Genomic DNA, 20,672 nt, shown 5'->3' with positions numbered 1-20,672 from the left:
TATTAAAGTAGTTGGTAAGAATTGTTAATCCAAAAAAATAAACACCTTTAAACTTTAACTGTTTTCCATAAAATCTTTACAACCCAAAGAGTGAAAAGAAAGAAAGCAACAACATTGGTAACAATTGGATCTCAATTCACAACCTTTTCAAGTTGATTCACAGTTTGTTTGTTTTCCACGCTCACCGCACTATAAATAAATCTCATGCCTTGAGCTAAAGTGATATTGATGGTTTGATAAACCAAAAAGAAAGAGGAAGAGTGAAGGTTGATAGAGAGAGAAAATGAACTGTTCTCAATTTTTTAAAATTTTTCAAAATGAAAATCTAAAAAAAAGTATTTGTTAAATGTTTAACCTTGTGTTCTTTTTATATACTTCGACTATAAAATTAATTACAACTATACATTCAATAACTAGAAGCTAAATTAATTTCTATTATAATTGACATACGCTAAAGTGAGTAATTAATTACAATTGAGCTTATATCTATTACTAATGAAAAATAATTCAATTTCACTATGTAATCAACAAAGACTCTATCACTTTCTGTCAACTTTTGCTTATGGTACAAAGATTCTATCAATTCCTGTCAACTTTTGCTTATAGTTGTATTTAATAGAAGTGTTTTTATGAATGTGTCTAATAAAAATATCTTTATAGATGTGTCTTTTAAATATGTCTCCTTATATATGTTTCTTCTAGTGAAAGTGTCTTTAATATTAATTATTGTTAGCAATAAATTGACAGATAATTTATTAGTACTCTATACTTTTCCAAAATAATTTAGGTAATAATTCATTATTATATTCTTATTCCTTCGTCATTATAGAACCGGTTAAATGCCGAGTTGCGATTTGACTACAGATTCATCTTAATTAATGAGATTCCCTGAAACTCTCTTCATCTCTTATAGGCCTGTTTAATAAGGACTTCAAACATTAGACATACTTAAAAGGAAAAACATGCAAAGAAAAAACAAATAACATAAAACTTCTCCTAAATGTACTGCAACGGATACATAGAACGCAATACATTTCAATAGATAACAAGTAGGCGATACGCCATACTGCATATGATATTTTAATACAAAGACAGATTGGTACGCCATCACGCAAATTAATATGCGGTACGCCACCTAATTGATGAATTTATGTAACAGTACGACCAACACATCAGATTGGTCATGGTAGGAAAATTACTTCTCATGCCTGATTAGTCGATTCTTAATACGAGAGTCTAGATACTTGTGGAAAAGAATAAAAACGATAAAGCTACAATTTATGTAAGATAACATGAGCCCCATGCTTTGGATTGAGACTGAGTACAGTAGTTGGAGCATGTGCATAAGATGGGGAGAGCTCAAATGAGAAACGTTGTAAGAGCAATGACAAAGCCATCTTTGCTTCCAATAAAGCAAAATTTTGCCCAATGCATACTCTAGGTCCCCATCCAAATGGAAAGAATGAAACTTGGCCTTTTGTTGCCTTTGCAACTCCCTCAGAGAATCTTTCCGGTTTGAACTCTGTTGCATCATCGCCCCAAATATCGCGATCATGATGAATCAAGAGTATTGGTAAGGAAACTTGTGTTCCTGCTGGAAGGGAAAGGTTGCCAAGTTTCACATCTTTGTGGACAGCACGATTGAAGTAAACAGTTGGAGGGTATAACCTTAGAACCTCGTATAAAATCATTGTCATCTGTGAAAGAAAAGGTGTGAGCGTTAATTAAAGGACTTGCAATGCTGGAGTATGTGAATTTTGTCAGTTGTTACAGATAAGCAGCTAAGAAAAAACATAGGGAACCGACTTGAAGGTTTTACTTACAATTTTAAGGCGACTTAACCCTTCACTATCCGGAGTTTGATCGCCAAAAACTTGCAAAACTTCCTCTCTAGCACGTGCTTGCCAATCAGGATACCTACCCAATAGTACCATTGTCCAAACTAGAAGAACTGAGGTGGTTTCTTGGCCAGCAAGGTAGAATGCATTGCACTCATCCATTACTTCTTGGCTTGTCATTCCCGCAACTTTGTTGTTTCCATGTTCTTGTATTTCTCTATGATTTGATTCCAAAAGTATGCCTAATAAGTCTTTGTTCATGACTTCCCCTACCTTCATTGCTTTCTCTCTTTTGTTGATGATAAACTCGAGCGAAGCTTTTTTATCTTTTTCAATTTCTTTCATCCTCTTGTGCGTAGCTGTTGGTATCAACCTAAGAATTAAATACATATTATATTCTTGTCAGTCAATTACATATTACATGTGGATATCAATTACACATATTCCTCACTTAAATTTCTAGGGGCAAGAGTTTCTAATTTGTGTAATATATCATACTTTAGTTTAACCAAATCAATTTGTATACATTGATGGGATGGGGAAAACTCAGGTGCAGTCGATTTCACGTAAAGTTAATAATTAAGAGCAATTAGATGAAAATTTAGTTAAATCAGTCAAATCATCTAATGACTCTCAACTATCAACTTCACGTGAAGTCGACACCTGAGTTTTCACCTGATGGGGTACCCCTAGTAATAATGTGTGAAATCACTACTAATTTCCAAGGCGTATATGTAAGTTTGGCTCCTAGATATATATTCACCAAAGAGAGAAAAAAGATGAATAATTTTTATAACTATTATATTAATAGTCTTACCACCATCCGGGAATATAGACATTTCGTAATTTCATAATGAGTCCAGCTTGTTCTCTTAAAAGATCGAATATTCGTTTTCCTTCTTCATAGCTGCTTCCAAATGCTGTCTTGGAAATAACATCGCAAGTCAAATTTTGAAGAAATGGCCATACGTCAATTTCACATTTTCCTTCGGAAGACAGCATCGCATCCCATTTTTTAACCATTTCATCACAGGATTCGAATATGGTTGATGACATTCCCTATAGACATGATTTGATGACATTACCTATGGACTATGAAGTAATATATGATAATTTTAGAATAATTACTTTGTAATCATACAACAAACGTGAAGTGTAAGTATAAATGAAAAAAAATTAAAATAGTAATGCTGAGTATCACTTAACGAGTTAATACTCAACTTTATTCTTAAAGTTATGCCTCAATTTGATTTCAATTAGGGAAAGTCTCACAGAGTCAGCAATTTTTAAAAAGTTGGCCAGCATTTAACTATCAAAAGAAAATTAAATAATCACACATCATTGGATTTAATCTCACACTATTAAAAATACTATTGATGACCAATTAATGATTAAAAAACACAAAAGTTACTGGCTCTAACACTCCTCATTTCAATCTTCTCAATTTGATCCCCTAATTTAATATCCATAACTCATGTTAGTCCTTGGTTTCTGCCACAGAATCACTAATGGCGTATTGGGATATAGGTTAGACTACCACAGTAAACTTCATAATAACTATCTAATATGATAATTAAACTTTTTTACTTTAATTTATTTTCTAAAAAGCCTTTAATTAAAATTAATATTAGGGTTTTAAAGAATCAGAAAAAACAAATTGAAGTAAATTTCAATTACCACATTAGATAGCCGTTTGAGAGTTTAATATGATAACTTATAGTTCATTTCAAAATGCTACTAATGATTCTGTGATAAAAACAATATCATACATGAAAAATGTTAGGGGCCAGCAATTTTGGTATTTTGTAACCATCAATTGGCCATCAATAATGTTTTTAATGGTGTGAGATTACATTCAATAGTGAAAAATTATTCACTTTTCTTTTTATGGTTAAGTGCTGGCCAGAAAACACCAAAATTGCTGACCCCTAGACTTTTCCTATCATACACTAATATAAGTCACAAATGCCAAATTAAAAGACTAAATTGATTAAACCAAAACTTTGAGAACTAGATTGAAGTAAGAGTGCAACTTAGACAAATTTAAATATTATTAATTTCATCACTTAACAAACCTTCCAAAACATATTCTTAATATTAAATAAAGTAAATAGTTTTAAGACTCGAAATATTAAAGATAATTAATTCTTCTATATCTAGTAATCAAATAGAGTATAAATCATCCTTCTTAAAAAAAAATATATTACCTTTAATTTTTCAAAATGGAAAGCAGGGTTGATAATCTTTCGATGTTTTTGCCATTTCTCACCGTCATAGTTTGCGAGTCCGTTGCTCAATAACTTGACAAGAGGGTTCAACGTGGGTTTCTCAAAATAATTGATCTTGTTAAAGACTTCTTTGATTTGATCAGGATTTGTGATTATGACCTTTGGTGTTGTACCTTCCCAGACAAAAGAATTCTTACCTACACATACATGGACATGTTTGATGATCTGTGTTATATAACTCATACAACTGCCTAATAGGTGTTTTTTTATTTAAATAAATTGAATATATGATTTACCAAATGTATACAATTTAGAAAAAGAGGGGAGGGGGGTTGACATATTTGTGCTCCATAATACACCAATATCAATCACGAAACATAAATAGGTAACTTTTTCCAGTTTTGTTTGAATTGAAAAATCATATATTTCTTTTATTTAAATAAAAAGTTAGTTCGATATATGGATCAAATAAATAGCTAAAGTAGCTGCTTTCAAAAAAGAAAAATAGCATTTTTTTTTCTTTGTTACATTGAGAATAATGAAGTTTGAATCTAAAATTCTATACATAAAGGAAGATAACATTAAATCTTCAACATAAAAGAGAAATAAGATTACCAAATTTTTGAACAGTGTGATGGATAAAAGAGAAGACATGTGGTGCTACATCTTTATCATTGGAAAGAGTGTTGTGTTGTTGAGATTTGGCACCTTTCTTGATCATGTTGATCATCTCCGTTGAATCCCCGACAAGAACCCTGTATTTGTTGCCTTGAAGTCCCTGAGCTCTTAGAAGCTTCTCCAATCTCTTTGGCCTCAGCCATAGCCAATTGAGAAGCTTCCATGCCCATAGAAGAACCAATGGAACCACTATGATGAAACATATTGCAGTTGGGGAAGATATTCTTATCATGTTCCTGTTTCTTTGGGGTTGTGGAAGAGGGAGCCAGAGAGTGAATTAATGTAGTTCACTTGGATGATACTTGCCTATGCCACTTGGGTGGCTTTTAAATAAGGCTACAATGAAATTCTACAGCACACAAAATAATTTAGAATATTATTAAAATTTATTATTTTTAGTTATTAATTAATTATTAATATTTAAAAATATAAGTTAAAGTATGTTATTGAATTATTAGATTAAAGAATTTAATTGATAATTAAATGATATAAAAAATAATAAATTTTAATATTTTTTGTATTTTTAAATAGTAAAATAATAGAAATAAAAAATATTAAATATATATTAAAATTAGTTATTATATGTTTATTGTATATTTGTATATAAATATATATTTAATTTTATTTCATTTAATTTTAATATATATTTTATATTTTAATGTGTATTTTATACTAATAACTAATTTTAGTGATCAATGATATATATAAATTTTGAGTAATGATATATATAAATTTTGAGTAATTAGTGAATAATTAAATTAATTATTAATCAAATAAATTAGAAAATAAAATTTTATGATTTAGTGAGGTAGAATTAATTTAAACAAGAAATTTGACATTAATTTTAAAGAATTTAGTTTAAGATTGGATCGAACAGACTGAATTCGACGAATCGAGCTCATATTGGGCCCATGGCCCAATCCACCCACATATATTATGAGAGCATCAGCTCCCTTCCTTCCCAAAATCAAAGGGAACACACGCTGGAAAGGGGGAAGAACAAGGGAAGGAAACACAAGCCCTCACTCAAATTTTTAATCCATATAATTTTTGATCTAGAGCTCTGATTGTTGTATCGTTTGCGGCCACGCGACCACTACGTCAAGTTCTACGAATCTATCAAAATAACTTCATAGGTAAGCCTTATTTTCATCCTCAGTTTCTCACCCCTCAATTTCGAAATTTATGAGTGCATGTGTTAAGATTTGTTTAAAACTCGATGTTTAGGATCGAATTATCTTTGTGAGCTTGATGGCTCTTGCATCAATTCTCCATCGGTAAGGTGAAGAACGTTTAACCTTTGTCAAATTATTGAATTAGTGAGTCCTATGGTAATTTTAGTTCTATTTGGTGAATTTAGTGTGAATTGTGTATTTAAAAAACAATTGATGGTGTGGAATGCAGGAGGTTGGACTTTGGGAAGCTGAAAACCCATTAGGTGTGCTCTTGAAAACCTGGGTGTTGTGGAACAGTGACAAATTATGATGTTTCGGGTTATCGAAAAATCGGTCAAAAGATGGTTTAAGTTTCTCGTATTTAATGTATAATGTTATATGAAAACTTAGATTAGATGACCATAGGACAGGTTGAAATTGCATGAATATGCTAATTGCTTAGTGCCCTTGAAGATAATTGTTGATATGGTTTGAGTGTTGTTGGGTGATTATTAATTAGGATGAAAAATAGGATGTTAGTTGATGTGTTAATGATGGTTGACATGTTGGTTTGAATGAATATGTGTAGGTGAGAAATTATTGATGATCTTGTTGTTTAATTGAGAAGTTTTATGCATGAGATTGTGTAATAGTGAAGTATGGTTGATTGTGGTAAGGTTGGAGATTTTGGTGCTATGAATGATATGTTAGAATGCTATTTGTATGATGGGAGTGTTGGTATTGAGTTGATTTTTATGAGAATAGAGGTTTAAGAACTTTTGTGTAAAATTGATTTTTAGCCAAAATTTGGGAGTATAACTTGGCTTCCGGACTCCCGAATGATTTCAAACTTATTTTATGTGAAAATTGGGTCCGTGAAATTTACGCCGTTCAAAGAACGGAAGAAAAATGATTTAACATGAAAAATTTATGTGCATCGAAAGTTTGGGATTTAACTTTGCAATTCTGCAGCTTTTCAAACTTAGTAAGATTTTTTATAAAACGTACGCCCATGCCTACGCGTGGCCCACGCGTACGCGTGACATGAAAATTTTGCGTACGCGAACCTCCCTTACGCGACCAGTCGATTCTACCTGGTTTGCATGCGTACGCGAGAATGGCTAGGCGTATGCATCTTGGTCCAAACACATACTCACGCGTACGCGTGGCCCTTGTTTTAGCAAACATGAATTTTGAGATTCAACGCTTAATTTCAAATCTCTATTTTTATCCCTTTGGCCTTAGGTCCTGTTAGTAAGCCTAGTAATAGGATGAAGTTAGAAAATAGTGGTAACTTGGAGATGAAGAAAGATTTTTAAAAGGTAATATGTGGCTGAAAAAGATGATGAAAGAGATATATGAGACAATTAAAATAGTGATGTGATATTGAGAGTAATATATGAGATAATTATGGATATTAATGAATTGAGAACGATGAGATGAGTTATGAATTATTATTGATAATGAATTTGATATTTATGAGCTAAGAATGATTAATTGTTGAGCTTGGGATGTTTTCTCCCCTATGTCAATGGTACGGAATTTACAACCCACACTTACTTACCGGTAAGTGCACCGGGTCGTACCAAGTAATACCTTACGTGAGTAAGGGTCGATCCCACGAGAATTGATGGATCAAACAACAATGATTGATTGATTGGCTTAGTTAGGCAAGCAGAAATTGGTTTTGAGATGTTCAAAAGGTTTAAGTTTGAATTCAAAATATCAAAAGTATAGACAATTAAATAAATTGGGAATAAAATACGGATAAACAGTTAAGACTTCAGAGTTATCTATTTTTCCGGATTAACTTTCCTTACTAACTATTTTAATTATGTAGGATTTAATTTATGGAAAACTATATGTGACTAGACCCTAATTCCTTAGACCTTCACCTTCCTAGTCTCCTCTAAAATTCATCAACTGCCAATTCCTTGGTCAATTAATTCCAATTAAAGGGTACATGATCAAATTCCAGTTTGCATGCCACAAAAACTCTAATTACCCAAAGAATAAAAGGATTATATGTCACGTATCCCGTTAAATCCAGATAATTAGAATTCAAGAGAATATGTTTTCAAGTTGTTGATCAAGTATAGAGCTTTTCCAAGTTATACAAGAACTCAAATAGAAAGAGGGTCATACTTCCGTTCCACCCAAATTCATAAGATACAGAACTAAAACAATTCTTAAATATAAATCCAAAACATAAATTAAAATAGAAAAAGTAATAAAATCAATCCATACAAATAGACAGAGCTCCTAACCTTAACAGTGGAGGTTTAGTTGCTCATGGAATGTAGAATGTAAATTTGTATAGAATTCCTTAATGGAATTCCTCTAATCTAATGTGTTCCCTAATGTAATGTAATGTGATAATAGAAGAGAAGTCTCCCCTTTTTATAGCTAATCCTAATTAATTTAAAATTTAATATATCTAAAATTAAGATAATATCTTTTCCTAAAAGATAAGATTTGAATTTAAATTTGAATTAATTAACAGATCTTCAGTTGATGGGTAGGGACCACTTGCTTTATCCATTCTGCAGCTTTTAATCTGTGTTTTCTGGGCTGGAAACTGGGTTAAACCAGCCCAGAAATCCACGCCAGCAATTTCCGTATTTTTGCAGATCGCGCATGTGACGCGTCTGCGTTGTCCACGCACTTGCGTCATTTGTGCAGATTCCAGTCCACGCATTCGCGTCAGGCACGCGATCGTGTCATTGCGATTTCTCCATTCCGCGCGGTCGCGTGAGCCATGCGTCCGCGTCGGTCTTCGCTGGTCATCTCTTTGGTTTCTTCTTTTTATCTGCAGAAACTTCATCAAATTCCTCCAAATGCTACCTAAAATAAATAAAATTGCACAAAACTCAAAATAGCATCCATAGTGGCTAAAATATAACTAATTCTTAATTAAACTCAACAATTTAGATGCAAATTCACTAGAAAAAGATAGACAAGATGCTCACGCATCACAACACCAAACTTAAACTGTTGCTTGTCCTCAAGCAACCAAAACTAATATAAGCTTATGATGTGAATTTGCATGAGAATGAGAGTTCGATTAAGCTCATGTCTCTTCTCATAGTGGGGTTTATAACTGTAATCCTGGATAGGTTTGGCATCTCACTCTCCTTTAAATCAGAAGGATGTTACTGTCATCTGGAATTAGAATTCGGATAATATTATGAATTCTCTGATCTTTTATATTTCAGTTTAATCCTTGAACACAGCAAAATTTACTTTAATTTATTTTCTTTGGTGCTTTGCACCTTGAGCCTAGCCGTGACTTTAAATGTTTTGTCTCAAGAGTTACTTGACACAAAAACACCACAAGCACTTAACTGGGGAACTCCCTTTGAGTTCTGATTTTTCTTTCAGTTACTCCCAGACAGTAGTGCTCAAAGCCTTTGGCATACTCTGTTAAACGCACTTGGTCTCGGCTCTAAGTGTTCTGTCTCAAGGATTACTTGACACAATCACACCACAAGCATATGACCAGGGAAACAACTCTTTGAGCTTTTAATCATGTCTGACCTCCTTAGTCATTGATGCTTAGAGCTTTAGACCCTACTTTTATTATTATTATATTATTTTTTTAATTTATATATTTTTTTCTTTTGCTGTTTCTTTTTCTTCAAGGATTAAATTTTTGTTTATTTCAGAGAAGTCATAATAATTCTCTAAATTCCTGTTCCTTATACATCAACATCCCTTGATTCAAATTCAATTATGCACTGTTCATATCATGCATTCAAAAATCACAGAAAATACCACCACATTTAAGTAAATAAGACTATTCTTAGAATGAAACTCAATTTCTCATGCAATACATCACTTCTTTTTCTTTTCTTTTTAGATTCAAGCTCAGTGAGTGGTACATGAAACATCTTTTCAGCATTAAAGCAATTAAAAGAAAACTAATCTTGGGATTCTAACTAATAAAAGATCATGCAACAGACAAAGTAAAATAGCAGAAAACCGGAACATAACATAGAAAAAGAGGGGAGGAATAAAAATGAAAGGAACTCAACCACCTTAGTTATCCTAGCTGTCGCTTTATTCTTCAGGTTGTGCTCCTTCGTGAAGATGATTCGCCTCCCTTTTGTGCCAGAAAACCAATAAGCGCAGCGTCCAACAACACCAAACTTAAAGGTTTGCTTGTCCTCAAGCAAAGAAGAACTGAAAATAGAAGAGATAAATATTATGAGGAGAGAAAAATAAAAGGATAAAAGAATAAGAGAGAATTAGGATTGGGAGAGAGAGTGAAAGAAAACTGGGCGGCGCAAGTGACGCGGCCGCGTGCGGCATGCGTTCGCGTGATTACGTTTTAGTTAGTTGACGTAGTCACGTCGGTCACGCGGTCGCGTGACCCATGTTATGCTTCGGGCGCGAGTGCAGCCTCGTGCCTGCACAACTCTCTGTTCGAATTTAAATATTTGCCAAATTTGGGGTGACGCGATCGCGTGGGTCATGCAATCGCGTGAGTGGCTTCAGAAGGGAATGACGCGGACGCATCGACGACGTGGTCGCGTGATAAGGATTATGCGTCTAGCACCAAGCCAGCACCACTCCAACACAATATTTAGTTGTGCACTCTTTTTACGTCAAAAATCAGGGCACGCGGCCGCGTGGGTCACGCGGTCGCGTAGGAGGCTAATATTCCCACATGACGCGGTCGCGTGGGGCGATTTGTGCCACTGGCATACCTCCAACCACGCTCCAGCGTGACTCTCTGTTCATTTTTATTTTCTCCCCTCTCCTTGCGACGCAGACGCATCGCTGATGTGGTCGCGTTGCGTGACATTTTTTTTATAGCTTGAGGTGTTCGGTTCATGAGATAAAATAGCTGCATAATTAGAAAATTAGTAAGAACTCAATAAAAATAAAATAAATGCGAAAACTACTACTACGAAAAACAACTAAGAATGAAAAGAAACGATCATACCACGGTGGGTTGTCTCCCACCAAGCACTTTTAGTTAAAGTCCTTAAGTTGGACATGTGGTGAGTTCCTTGTCATGGTGACTTATGCTTGTACTGATCCAGGAATCCCCACCAATGTTTGTAATTCCAATGGCTACCGGGATCCCAAACTAGGCGCATAACGCCTTCGAGCAAGTTGAAGTAAGTGACAAGGCCCCAATAGTGTTGATTGTGGGAATGAATTCCAGGGTCCCAAATCTTGCTTTTACGTCTGTCTTCTTGTGGATCACCATTATTTCCACCTGGTGGCAAGCAATCTGAATTCTCACAGAGACATCCAAACAACCTTCTAGACCCCTTCAATTGAGCTCTACACCAATCCTTGCAGTTCGATTTGGAGCATGCAACCATACTGAACCTTGCTTGACATCTCTTGCCACTAACCATCTTCCTCTTACTCTTAATGCCACAAAGAGCTCTAAGTTGACCATCCGTCTCTAGTAGCCCATATTCAAGTGGGAAAGTAAGGATTAAGGATAGAAATTTTACCCACTTGAATGTTGTATTGGATGGTGATGGTGGTTTTGCAAGCTCCACTCCATTGTGTTCTTCTTTGAATTCTTCTACCTCTTTGCAAGCATTCTCAATTTCAACCTCTTCCTCTTGGTAGCTGTCTTCTAATTCAATCTCTTCTTCATTGCTTACCAAAGGCATGGGAGGTTGTGCATCTTCCTCCGTTGTTTTTGCATCTTCTTTTTCTTCCATGTGTGAGGATGAAAAGTTCTCTAGTTCACTAGAGTATAAACTCTTTTGATTGATTTCCTCACTTTCTTCCATAGGATCTTGCATTATATCTCTTGGGAAGGAATTTGCTTGCTCCTCTTCCTGTGACTTGATTATTGCCTGCACATAGTTCTCTATATTTTTAACACTTGTCTTTATATCATGTAGGCATTCTTTCATGAGGAGCTCAAGATCTGATGGTATTTAAGATGAATAGGAAGATGATGGTTCTTGATATGGGTAGAAGGATGATGGTTCTTGATATGGGTAGAAAGATGGTGGTTCTTGGTACGAATATGGAGATGGTGGTTCGTGGTATGAATATGGAGGTGGTGGCTCTTGATAGTTGGAACATGGAGCATTGAAGTTTCTTTGGTTTTGACTTTGCCAACCAAAATTTGGATAATTCCTCCATCCACCATAATATGAATCACTACTCAGGTGTGAGTAGTAACCCATGTGATCTCTCTCCATTATTTTTCCTTAGTACAAAACACCAAACAGGATTAAACACACCATGTGGTAAATAGGAAAGTAAAGAAGAAAGAACAGAATTCTAAGAATTAAAATAAAACTACTAGGAAACACCAAACTTAATTTTAGAAATTAAGAAAAATATTGATGCTATTTATTTATTTAATTTTTTTCTTTTTTTTTTTATAAAATAATTCAAATTTTTTTTAAAAATAAAATAAAAAAGGAAACGAAAAAGAAGGAACAGAGGAGGGGGAAAGTAAACGAAAGAAAGTGCAACGAAAGAAAAAAAGACGTAAAGTTTTTTTTAAGAAAGGAAAAAAAATAAATAAAAAAGTAAAATAATTAAAAAAAGAAACAGGAAACAAAGGCAAAAGAAAAACGGAAGAAAGAAAAAAATAGCAAAATAAAGAAAATTAAAATTAAAAAAGAATTTTTTTGAAGATATTTAAAATAAAATTTAAATAAAATTAAAAATAAAACGCCTAATCTAAGCAATCAAATAACTGATAGTTGTTAATCACTATCAATCCCCGGCAACGGCGCCAAAAACTTGGTGCGGAATTTACAACCCACACTTACTTACCGGCAAGTGCACTGGGTCGTACCAAGTAATACCTTACGTGAGTAAGGGTCGATTCCACAAGGATTGATGGATCAAGCAACAATGATTGATTGATTGGCTTAGTTAGGCAAGCAGAAATTGGTTTTAAGATATTCAAAAGGTTTAAGTTTGAATTCAAAATATCAAAAGTATAGACAATTAAATAAATTGGGAATAAAATACGGATAAACAGTTAAGGCTTCAGAGTTATCTATTTTTCCGCATTAACTTTTCTTACTAACTATTTTAATTATGTAGGATTTAATTTATGGCAAACTATATGTGACTAGACCCTAATTCCTTAGACCTTCACCTTCCTAATCTCCTCTAAAATTCATCAACTGCCAATTCATTGGTCAATTAATTCCAATTAAAGGGTACATGATCAAATTCCAGTTTGCATGCCACAAAAACTCTAATTACCCAAAGAATAAAAGGATTATATGTCACATATCCCGTTAAATCCAGATAATTAGAATTCAAGAGAATATGTTTTCAAGTTGTTGTTCAAGTATAGAGCTTTTTCAAGTTATACAAGAACTCAAATAGAAAGAGGGTCATACTTCTGTTCCACCCAAATTCATAAGATAAAGAACGAAAACAATTCTTAAATATAAATCCAAAACATAAATTAAAATAGAAAAAGTAATAAAATCAATCCATACAAATAGACAGAGCTCCTAACCTTAACAGTGGAGGTTTAGTTGCTCATGGAATGTAGAATGTAAATTTGTATAGAATTCCCTAATGGAATCCCTCTAATCTAATGTGTTCCCTAATGTAATGTAATGTGATAATAGAAGAGAAGTCTCCTCTTTTTATAACTAATCCTAATTAATTTAAAATTTAATATATCTAAAATTAAGATAATATCTTTTCCTAAAAGATAAGATTTGAATTTAAATTTGAATTAATTAACAGATCTTCAGTTGATGGGTAGGGACCACTTGCTTTGTCCATTCTGCAGCTTTTAATTTGTGTTTTCTGGGCTGGAAACTGGGTTAAACCAGCCCAGAAATCCACGCCAGCAATTTCTGTATTTTTGCAGATCGCGCATGTGACGCGTCCGTGTCGTCCACGCGCTCGCGTCATTTGTGCAGATTCCAGTCCACGCGTTCGCGTCAGGCACGCGATCGCGTCATTGCGATTTTTCCATTCCTCGCAGTCGTGTAAGCCATGCGTCCGCGTCGGTCTTTGCTGGTCATCTCTTTGGTTTCTTCTTTTTCTCTGCAGAAACTTCATCAAATTCCTCTGAATGCTACCTAAAATAAATAAAATTGCACAAAACTCAAAATAGCATCCATAGTGGCTAAAATATAATTAATTCTTAATTAAACTCAACAATTTAGATGCAAATTCACTAGAAAAAGATAGACAAGATACTTATGCATCAGTCAACTTGGGGTGTTGTTTCTCCCATGTCAACTTAGGATTCTTTCCATGGTTAATCTTTGAGCTTGGGATGTTGTCTCTTCTCCCATGTCAGCTTGGGACTCCTCCCATGTATATATGTTATTGAGCTTGGGGTGCTCTCTCTCCCATGTCAGCTTGGAAATTCTCTCCAGGGTGTATTTTGAGCTTGAGGACATGTTGAGCTGGCTACGTATCGACAGTTGATATCAACAGTCATAGGACAGACATACATCATGTGCATATTGTATGATTTGCTTGCTTATGAATTATTTGGGATTGCCTACGTGATTATACTCTGCTATTTGTTATAATTGTTATCTGTATTAATTGTGAATTATTTGTGTTTGTCTTTGTTTGTTTGTTGTCCTTGTAATTTCATCAGAGAGGAACAGAGGAAAGACAAAGAGATTTAGGGTTCTAGTTAGGTTTAGTCAGATTTAAGGAAATGGTTAAGTTTAGAAAGCCTTAGAGAATCACCCCTATTCATGGTTTCTGTTTTAGTTATTTAAGTTTTATAATCTGAGTGTTGGCGTTCTAGGATTGCCTCCGGCAGGGACGGATCCAGAAATGATATTATGAGGGGGTCAATAATACATATAATATTAAAAATTATGTAAAAAAAATTATATAATATAAAATATATTATAAAAATATACGGATAGAGAATATATTTTAAAGTAAAAAAATATGTGTATACTCTTTACTAACGAAGTGGTCGATTTTTCGTATCATAAAATTTACCGATAATAGAACTTGTGTCAAATTTTTCAATAATTTTCTTTACAATATAATTAAAAGACAATTAGCAAAAAATTCATCTTTTATTTTGTTTCTAAGTTATTTTTCATAATATTCATAATTGAAAAGGATCTCTTAATTGTAGCAGTTGAAATAGAGAGAATTAATACTAAATGAATAAAAAAAACGGCCACAAGAAAAAAAATTCACTTTATGAGATTTGAAAAATTTTATTTAATTAAAAAATATTAATAATAATATCTTTTTCAAATTTTTTAATATTGTTACTTACTTTTTAGATATTAAAAATCATTAATATTTAAATTAGACTGAACTTTTATTTATATTAGACTAAATACTAAATAATTTTTAAAAAAAATTAAATTATACACAATAACTTATTACTATTAAAAAAAGTTGGGGGACCGAGGCCGCCACTCGCCCCCTTTATGTCCGTCCCTGGCCTCCGGCACTCCCAGGACCTTATATCTTATGTGTGTGGCATATTTACCATGCTGAGAACCTCCGGTTCTCACCCCATATTGTGTTGTTATTTTTCAAATACAGGTCAAGAGGCTTCTCGGTAGGCGTCTGGACTCCTGTAGCAGAGCAATTTTTTGGATTTTATTTTGATGTACAGTTTATATTTATATATGTACGTAACTCTCCAAACAGCTACTTTATTTTATACCTCTTAGAGGTTTATGGAGAATTAGGGTTTATCTTTATATTTTGGATTTTGGGGTATATATATATGTATGTAAATATCCTCCGACCAGCCTTAACTTCGCAGGCTGAGTTAGGAGTTTGTTATTTTGTATCCTTCACTCTCCGCTCTTACTTTCTATATTTGCAGGTTTATGAACCTTAGTTTTCTTAGTACACAAATTTTCTATTTACGTGAGCATTACAACTTTTGTTATAAACTTTTCTTCACAGGCTCCTCGGTATAAACTCCTTTTAACTATTATTATTATTATTATTATTATTATTATTATTATTATTATATGTTTATACATTTTTACTTTTAGAAGTTGTAATACATCGTCACTTCAATTTTATAATTTAAGCATAAGATTCTGTGTAAGGGTGTTACAATATGTCGAATTCTAATGTGTAGATGGAGAATTCCACCTATATGTGTAGATGACACGTGTATGCTTATAATGAATGTAACGTGTTTTGCATCATATGGAGGGAGACAAGTTCTTTGCAGTAATGGGCTCCACTAAAAGGTAGGTTTGTTGGGATTTTTTTCAATAAATAATTTAATTATTTAATTATCGAAATATATAATTTGTAGCGTATTTATCAATTTACATCACATTGATTTATTTCGTTTATATTGTAAATGAGATATGTATATTTGTAAATATAAAAATATAATATTTTAAAAGTAATAAAAAATGTTAATATTTTAAATTGAACCAAACTCTTAAAAATTGAACGTTTTAAATAATATAAAAGATGGATGATTTTAAATAATAGAAAAGATGGACAGTTTCAAATAATAGGTAAGATAGGCGGAGAAAAAATGTGCGATTTCAAAATAACAGGAAGAGAGAGATAATTTTAACTAACTAATTAATGAGCAACTGGATATATCATATAATTTAAAATTGTCCATTTAAAATTAATACATTATTTTCTTAGAAACCAACCCATTTAAACTAATAATAAAAAATTTTAGCGTTAATTTACTTCCTTTTTAAGTATGTTTTATTAAAAAAAAATATACGTTAAAATTCAACTCCTATATTAATTACAAAATATTTGTATATATTTATACATATAATAATTAAATTATCATAATAGAATTTAAAAAATCATAATAAATAAATAATCTAAATTGCTTATTATATAGCAATTTAGATTACTTATTTATTACAATAATATTTAATATTTCATAAAAAATTTATATATTATCGTAAGCAATTTAGATTATTTATTTATTATAAATTTATTAAATTCTATTATGATAATTTAATTATTATATGTATAAATATATACAAATATTTCGTAATTAATTTAAGAGTTAAAATTTAACATATATTTTTTTTCTTTTCCTCCCATTAATTTAATACTTTCATCTTTTATGGGTAGAAATAATAGTTTATTCTTTATGATTTTGTGTCGTAATATTTATTTCATTTACAATAGAAATGATACATAATTTTTTAACAAATGAAATGGGTGCACAAATATTTATCATATTATCAATTTATCATAATAAATTAAAAAATTAAATTAAAAGAGGTCACAAATTAATAGATAAGATTCAAACCTTTAAAAAAAATCAATAGAAAAAAATATGATAGAAGCGTATTATTCTAAAAATACATACTCTTATTTTAGAATAAAGATCTATCCTATTAAACATACTAAAATTAAATAAATTTAAAATAATTAAAATTATTGGTATTTTATTTTATACAATATAAAAGTTAATTTTATTACGATAACTAATTTTTTTCTTATAAATTCAAATTATGTTTATTATCTGTATTGCTCTTTAAAGATATAAGTTTAAAAACACATGATAATAAAACTGATCCAAATAATAGACGTAATAATGATCTAACTGGTTAGTACCATATATGCTTAAAACACATAATAACATCGATTTAAGCTATTTTGCCAACACATTAAATCTTCTTAATATAGAAGATTAACAAAATTAATTAACTTAATTTACACAATTATTTTATTCTAAGAACTAATTTTTAATTCTTTTAAAAAAATCTATAACATATAAAATTTGTAATTTTTTTGTATAAATGTAGGTCGAGACACCACTGCTATTAATTTAATAGTTCAATCAATTTCTTATAATGAACCAACTACAAATAATGCTAGAATTCATGCAAATATAAATTGTTAGTACTCTATTTATATCTTTAATATTATATCTTTATTATATAATATTCATTTAAAATATTTTTTGTATTGAATAAATTAAAAGGTTTGTTACCATGCATTATATAAAACGTCTAATGACAAATAAAATAATGAATTCTATAATAAAAAATAAAATAAATAATTAGCAAATAAAAAATTTAAAATAGACAATATATTTATAAGACTAATAATAACAATAATTTTGTAATAAAATTTTAGTAACAATATATATCTTTTAAAATTAAGAGTAAAACTATAAAAGAACTAACTTAAACACAAAAACAACGATTAAAAAATAATACAAAAATATTTATATTTTATCTCATATTTAAAAATATATTTTACAATTTATATGAATTTTTTTATTATAAAATTTTTATCCGATGAAGAATTTAATAAATAATAAAATTTGATCATGACAAAATGTATTCTAATTTCTTAAAAAAGATCTAAATACTAGATTAAATATTACAAGTTAATAGATAACTAAATTAAAAATTATCAAATTAAAAACATAAATAACGTTGTATATATATATTTATGAGTTATTGGACAAATTTTTACTAAATAACTAATTTAAGTACGGACTAAAAGAATGTTACTACAAATATTATCCAATAGCAATAATTATGATATACAAAATATCATTTAGTGATAAAAAGCAAATCTCAATTTAGTTACCGTAACTAAATAATAAACCTTTGATGGTTTATCAAATTAAAATTTAATAATGAAAAAATATTAACATAAACACAAAAAAAAACCAAAATTAAATAAATATTTTTAAAAATATTTATGTAATTTTAATGAACAAAATTCTCATCATATCGTTAATTTGTCATAATAAATTTAAAAAATTAAATTAAAAATATTTTAAATTAATATACGATATTCAAATTTTTAAAAAAAAATCAATAGAAAAACACACAATACAAACACATTATTTTAAAGATATTCTTTGTATATTTTAATATATTTTAGTATAATTTAGAATAAAAATCTATATTAAATATTTCACTTTATATATTACCTAGAATTTTAAGCTATGGCAATTTTATAAGATTTTTAGGCAATAAAAATATTTAGAAAAAGACACTATATTATTGCAAATTACATTTATTTTTTAAAAAAAATTTTTCAATTGAAAAGTTGTATTCATATTTAAATCACTCTTCATTCCACTATCTAAAATATATGAATAATTAATGAATTATTGTCGAATACCTAACTATACAAGTATTGGCACATGTTAAAAAAAAAATCTAAAACATAATATTTTATTTACTTATGCGAGTACAGAAATTAGACATTATGTCCGAGCATCCTACAATTGTGTTCGAAATTTTTAAGAGAATACAAAAATGTTTTAGATTACATTATCCACTCCAAAGACATGTGCCAACTGTAATACACGTCTATTTTATCATTAAACATTTGACATGTCTTGCAATAGGAGAAAAGTCTATTTGTCATAAGTAAATGCTTTTCGGGAATTACTTGAAATATTTTTAAAGCTTTCTGTAGAAAAGAACCATTTTAAGAAACACATTCGTGGTTACAACCATATTTTTTCTTTCATCACTTCATGCGGAGTACACATAGACGAACAATTAGCTATAGCAACCCATGGTATATATACATTCCATGATCAAGGATTAATGTACCATAGTATAGAAGAATTTTATCCGGAATAAGGAACATGACCATGCTTCTTGCAATTGTATATATACGATATTAAATCCGAGTTACAAAATAGGAAGCTAGAGAATACACAACTACATAAAAGTTTAGTTTTGAAGCTACAAAAATTGTTGCATCGATATAATTCTTTTACCCATGTATTTCGAAAGATTGCACAATGACTAGATGTACAAGAGTTAGAGAGCGACCTGCTAATCATCCACAATATAGTCTTTCAAATGCTTCACAAGTAGCAGTCATAATAGTTGGTAATGACATTAAAATAATAGTGCAGAAACAAAATATCAAGGTCCAAACTCATGTCGATAACCTCAGAAAGATTCAAGAATTTGTTGGCTATTATGATCCACTACAATAGCCTCTTCTTTTTTTCATTTAGAATCCATGGATGAGATATCAATACCCAAACTCAAATTGGTAACAAAGTATCATGTGGGACATAGTATAACTATATGCTCCAAGTACATACTCATATTTTATAGACTTTCTTTGATGATAGTTTGTACCAATACATTATTTCACAATTTTTAACAGATTTCAAATATCATTAAAATTCGTAAATCCGTCCTAATGATCACTCAACAGTTTTGTAAGTAGGGCGACTTCTTTAACAATATGTTGTTGATAATTATGTGAAAATTGAAACAGGTAAGTTAAGATGGGTTTGACAAAGACAATAGAAGTTTCGAGTTAAACTATATCAAGGCTTATAAGATGCTTTGCATACAGGAGAGACTAGTGCTAGTAAATAGTTTTTTATTTAACGGCTACACCATAGATCATTACATGTTTTCGAAGTTAAAATTCCAAACTAATAATACTTTTCTCTATAATTAATTTTAGAAAATATTAATAGAAGAACGATATTACCATCATCGTTTGTGGGCAGTCGTCGAGACTACGAGACATGACCCAACGATATGAGGATGGAATGGTTATTGTTCTAAAAGAAGGTAAACTGAATATTTTTCTCACTATGACATGTAATCTATGATGTTCAGAAATAACTTCGAAACTCAGTCCTATTCAAACTCCACAAGATCGTCCGAATCTAACAACCAGAATTTTTAAAGCTAATTTCGAACAATTAAAGGAAGATGTTATTACTAAGGATGTATTGAGAAATGTAAAAAGTTATATTTATATCACTAAGTTTAACAACTAATGACTAAGATTCTTGAATAAATAAATTGATATCAAAAGAGCTCGTCAAGAGATAAGAGAAAGAAATTCGAACA

The 20,672-nt window shown here is 30.9% G+C and overlaps 1 protein-coding gene across 2 annotated transcripts; it reads right to left on the bottom strand.

Moving 5' to 3' along the window:
* Positions 1-1,015: 1,015 nt before the first annotated feature.
* On the bottom strand, positions 1,016-5,052 carry LOC112703487 (cytochrome P450 CYP72A613). Of its 2 annotated transcripts, XM_025754948.2 has the most exons (5): positions 4,682-5,052; positions 4,046-4,263; positions 2,656-2,897; positions 1,824-2,211; positions 1,016-1,697 (listed from the first exon to the last, which is right to left on the bottom strand). In XM_025754948.2, the coding sequence occupies exons 1-5, from the start codon at positions 4,974-4,976 to the stop codon at positions 1,272-1,274; spliced, it is 1,569 nt and encodes a 522-aa protein (XP_025610733.1). In that variant the 5' UTR covers positions 4,977-5,052; the 3' UTR covers positions 1,016-1,271. The 2 variants fall into 2 exon arrangements, with proteins under 2 accessions (XP_025610733.1, XP_025610734.1); XM_025754949.2 differs by lacking the exon at positions 4,682-5,052 and having other exon boundaries at positions 2,656-2,930; positions 4,046-4,185.
* Positions 5,053-20,672: the final 15,620 nt, after the last annotated feature.

Source organism: Arachis hypogaea, chromosome 7 (genome assembly GCF_003086295.3).
Source record: "Arachis hypogaea cultivar Tifrunner chromosome 7, arahy.Tifrunner.gnm2.J5K5, whole genome shotgun sequence".
NCBI lineage: Eukaryota > Viridiplantae > Streptophyta > Magnoliopsida > Fabales > Fabaceae > Arachis > Arachis hypogaea.
Note: the sequence above shows the minus strand (reverse complement) of the source record. Positions and strands in the feature narration are given on the sequence as shown.

Coding starts and splice junctions, on each gene's coding strand:
- LOC112703487 (XM_025754948.2), bottom strand. CDS start 4,976: ATGATAAGAATATCTTCCCCAACTGCAATATGTTTCATCATAGTGGTT. Junction 2,212..2,655: donor GTCTATATTCCCGGATGGTG/GTAAGACTATTA, acceptor TTTAATTCTTAG/GTTGATACCAACAGCTACGC. Junction 1,698..1,823: donor GGTTAAGTCGCCTTAAAATT/GTAAGTAAAACC, acceptor TTTCTTTCACAG/ATGACAATGATTTTATACGA.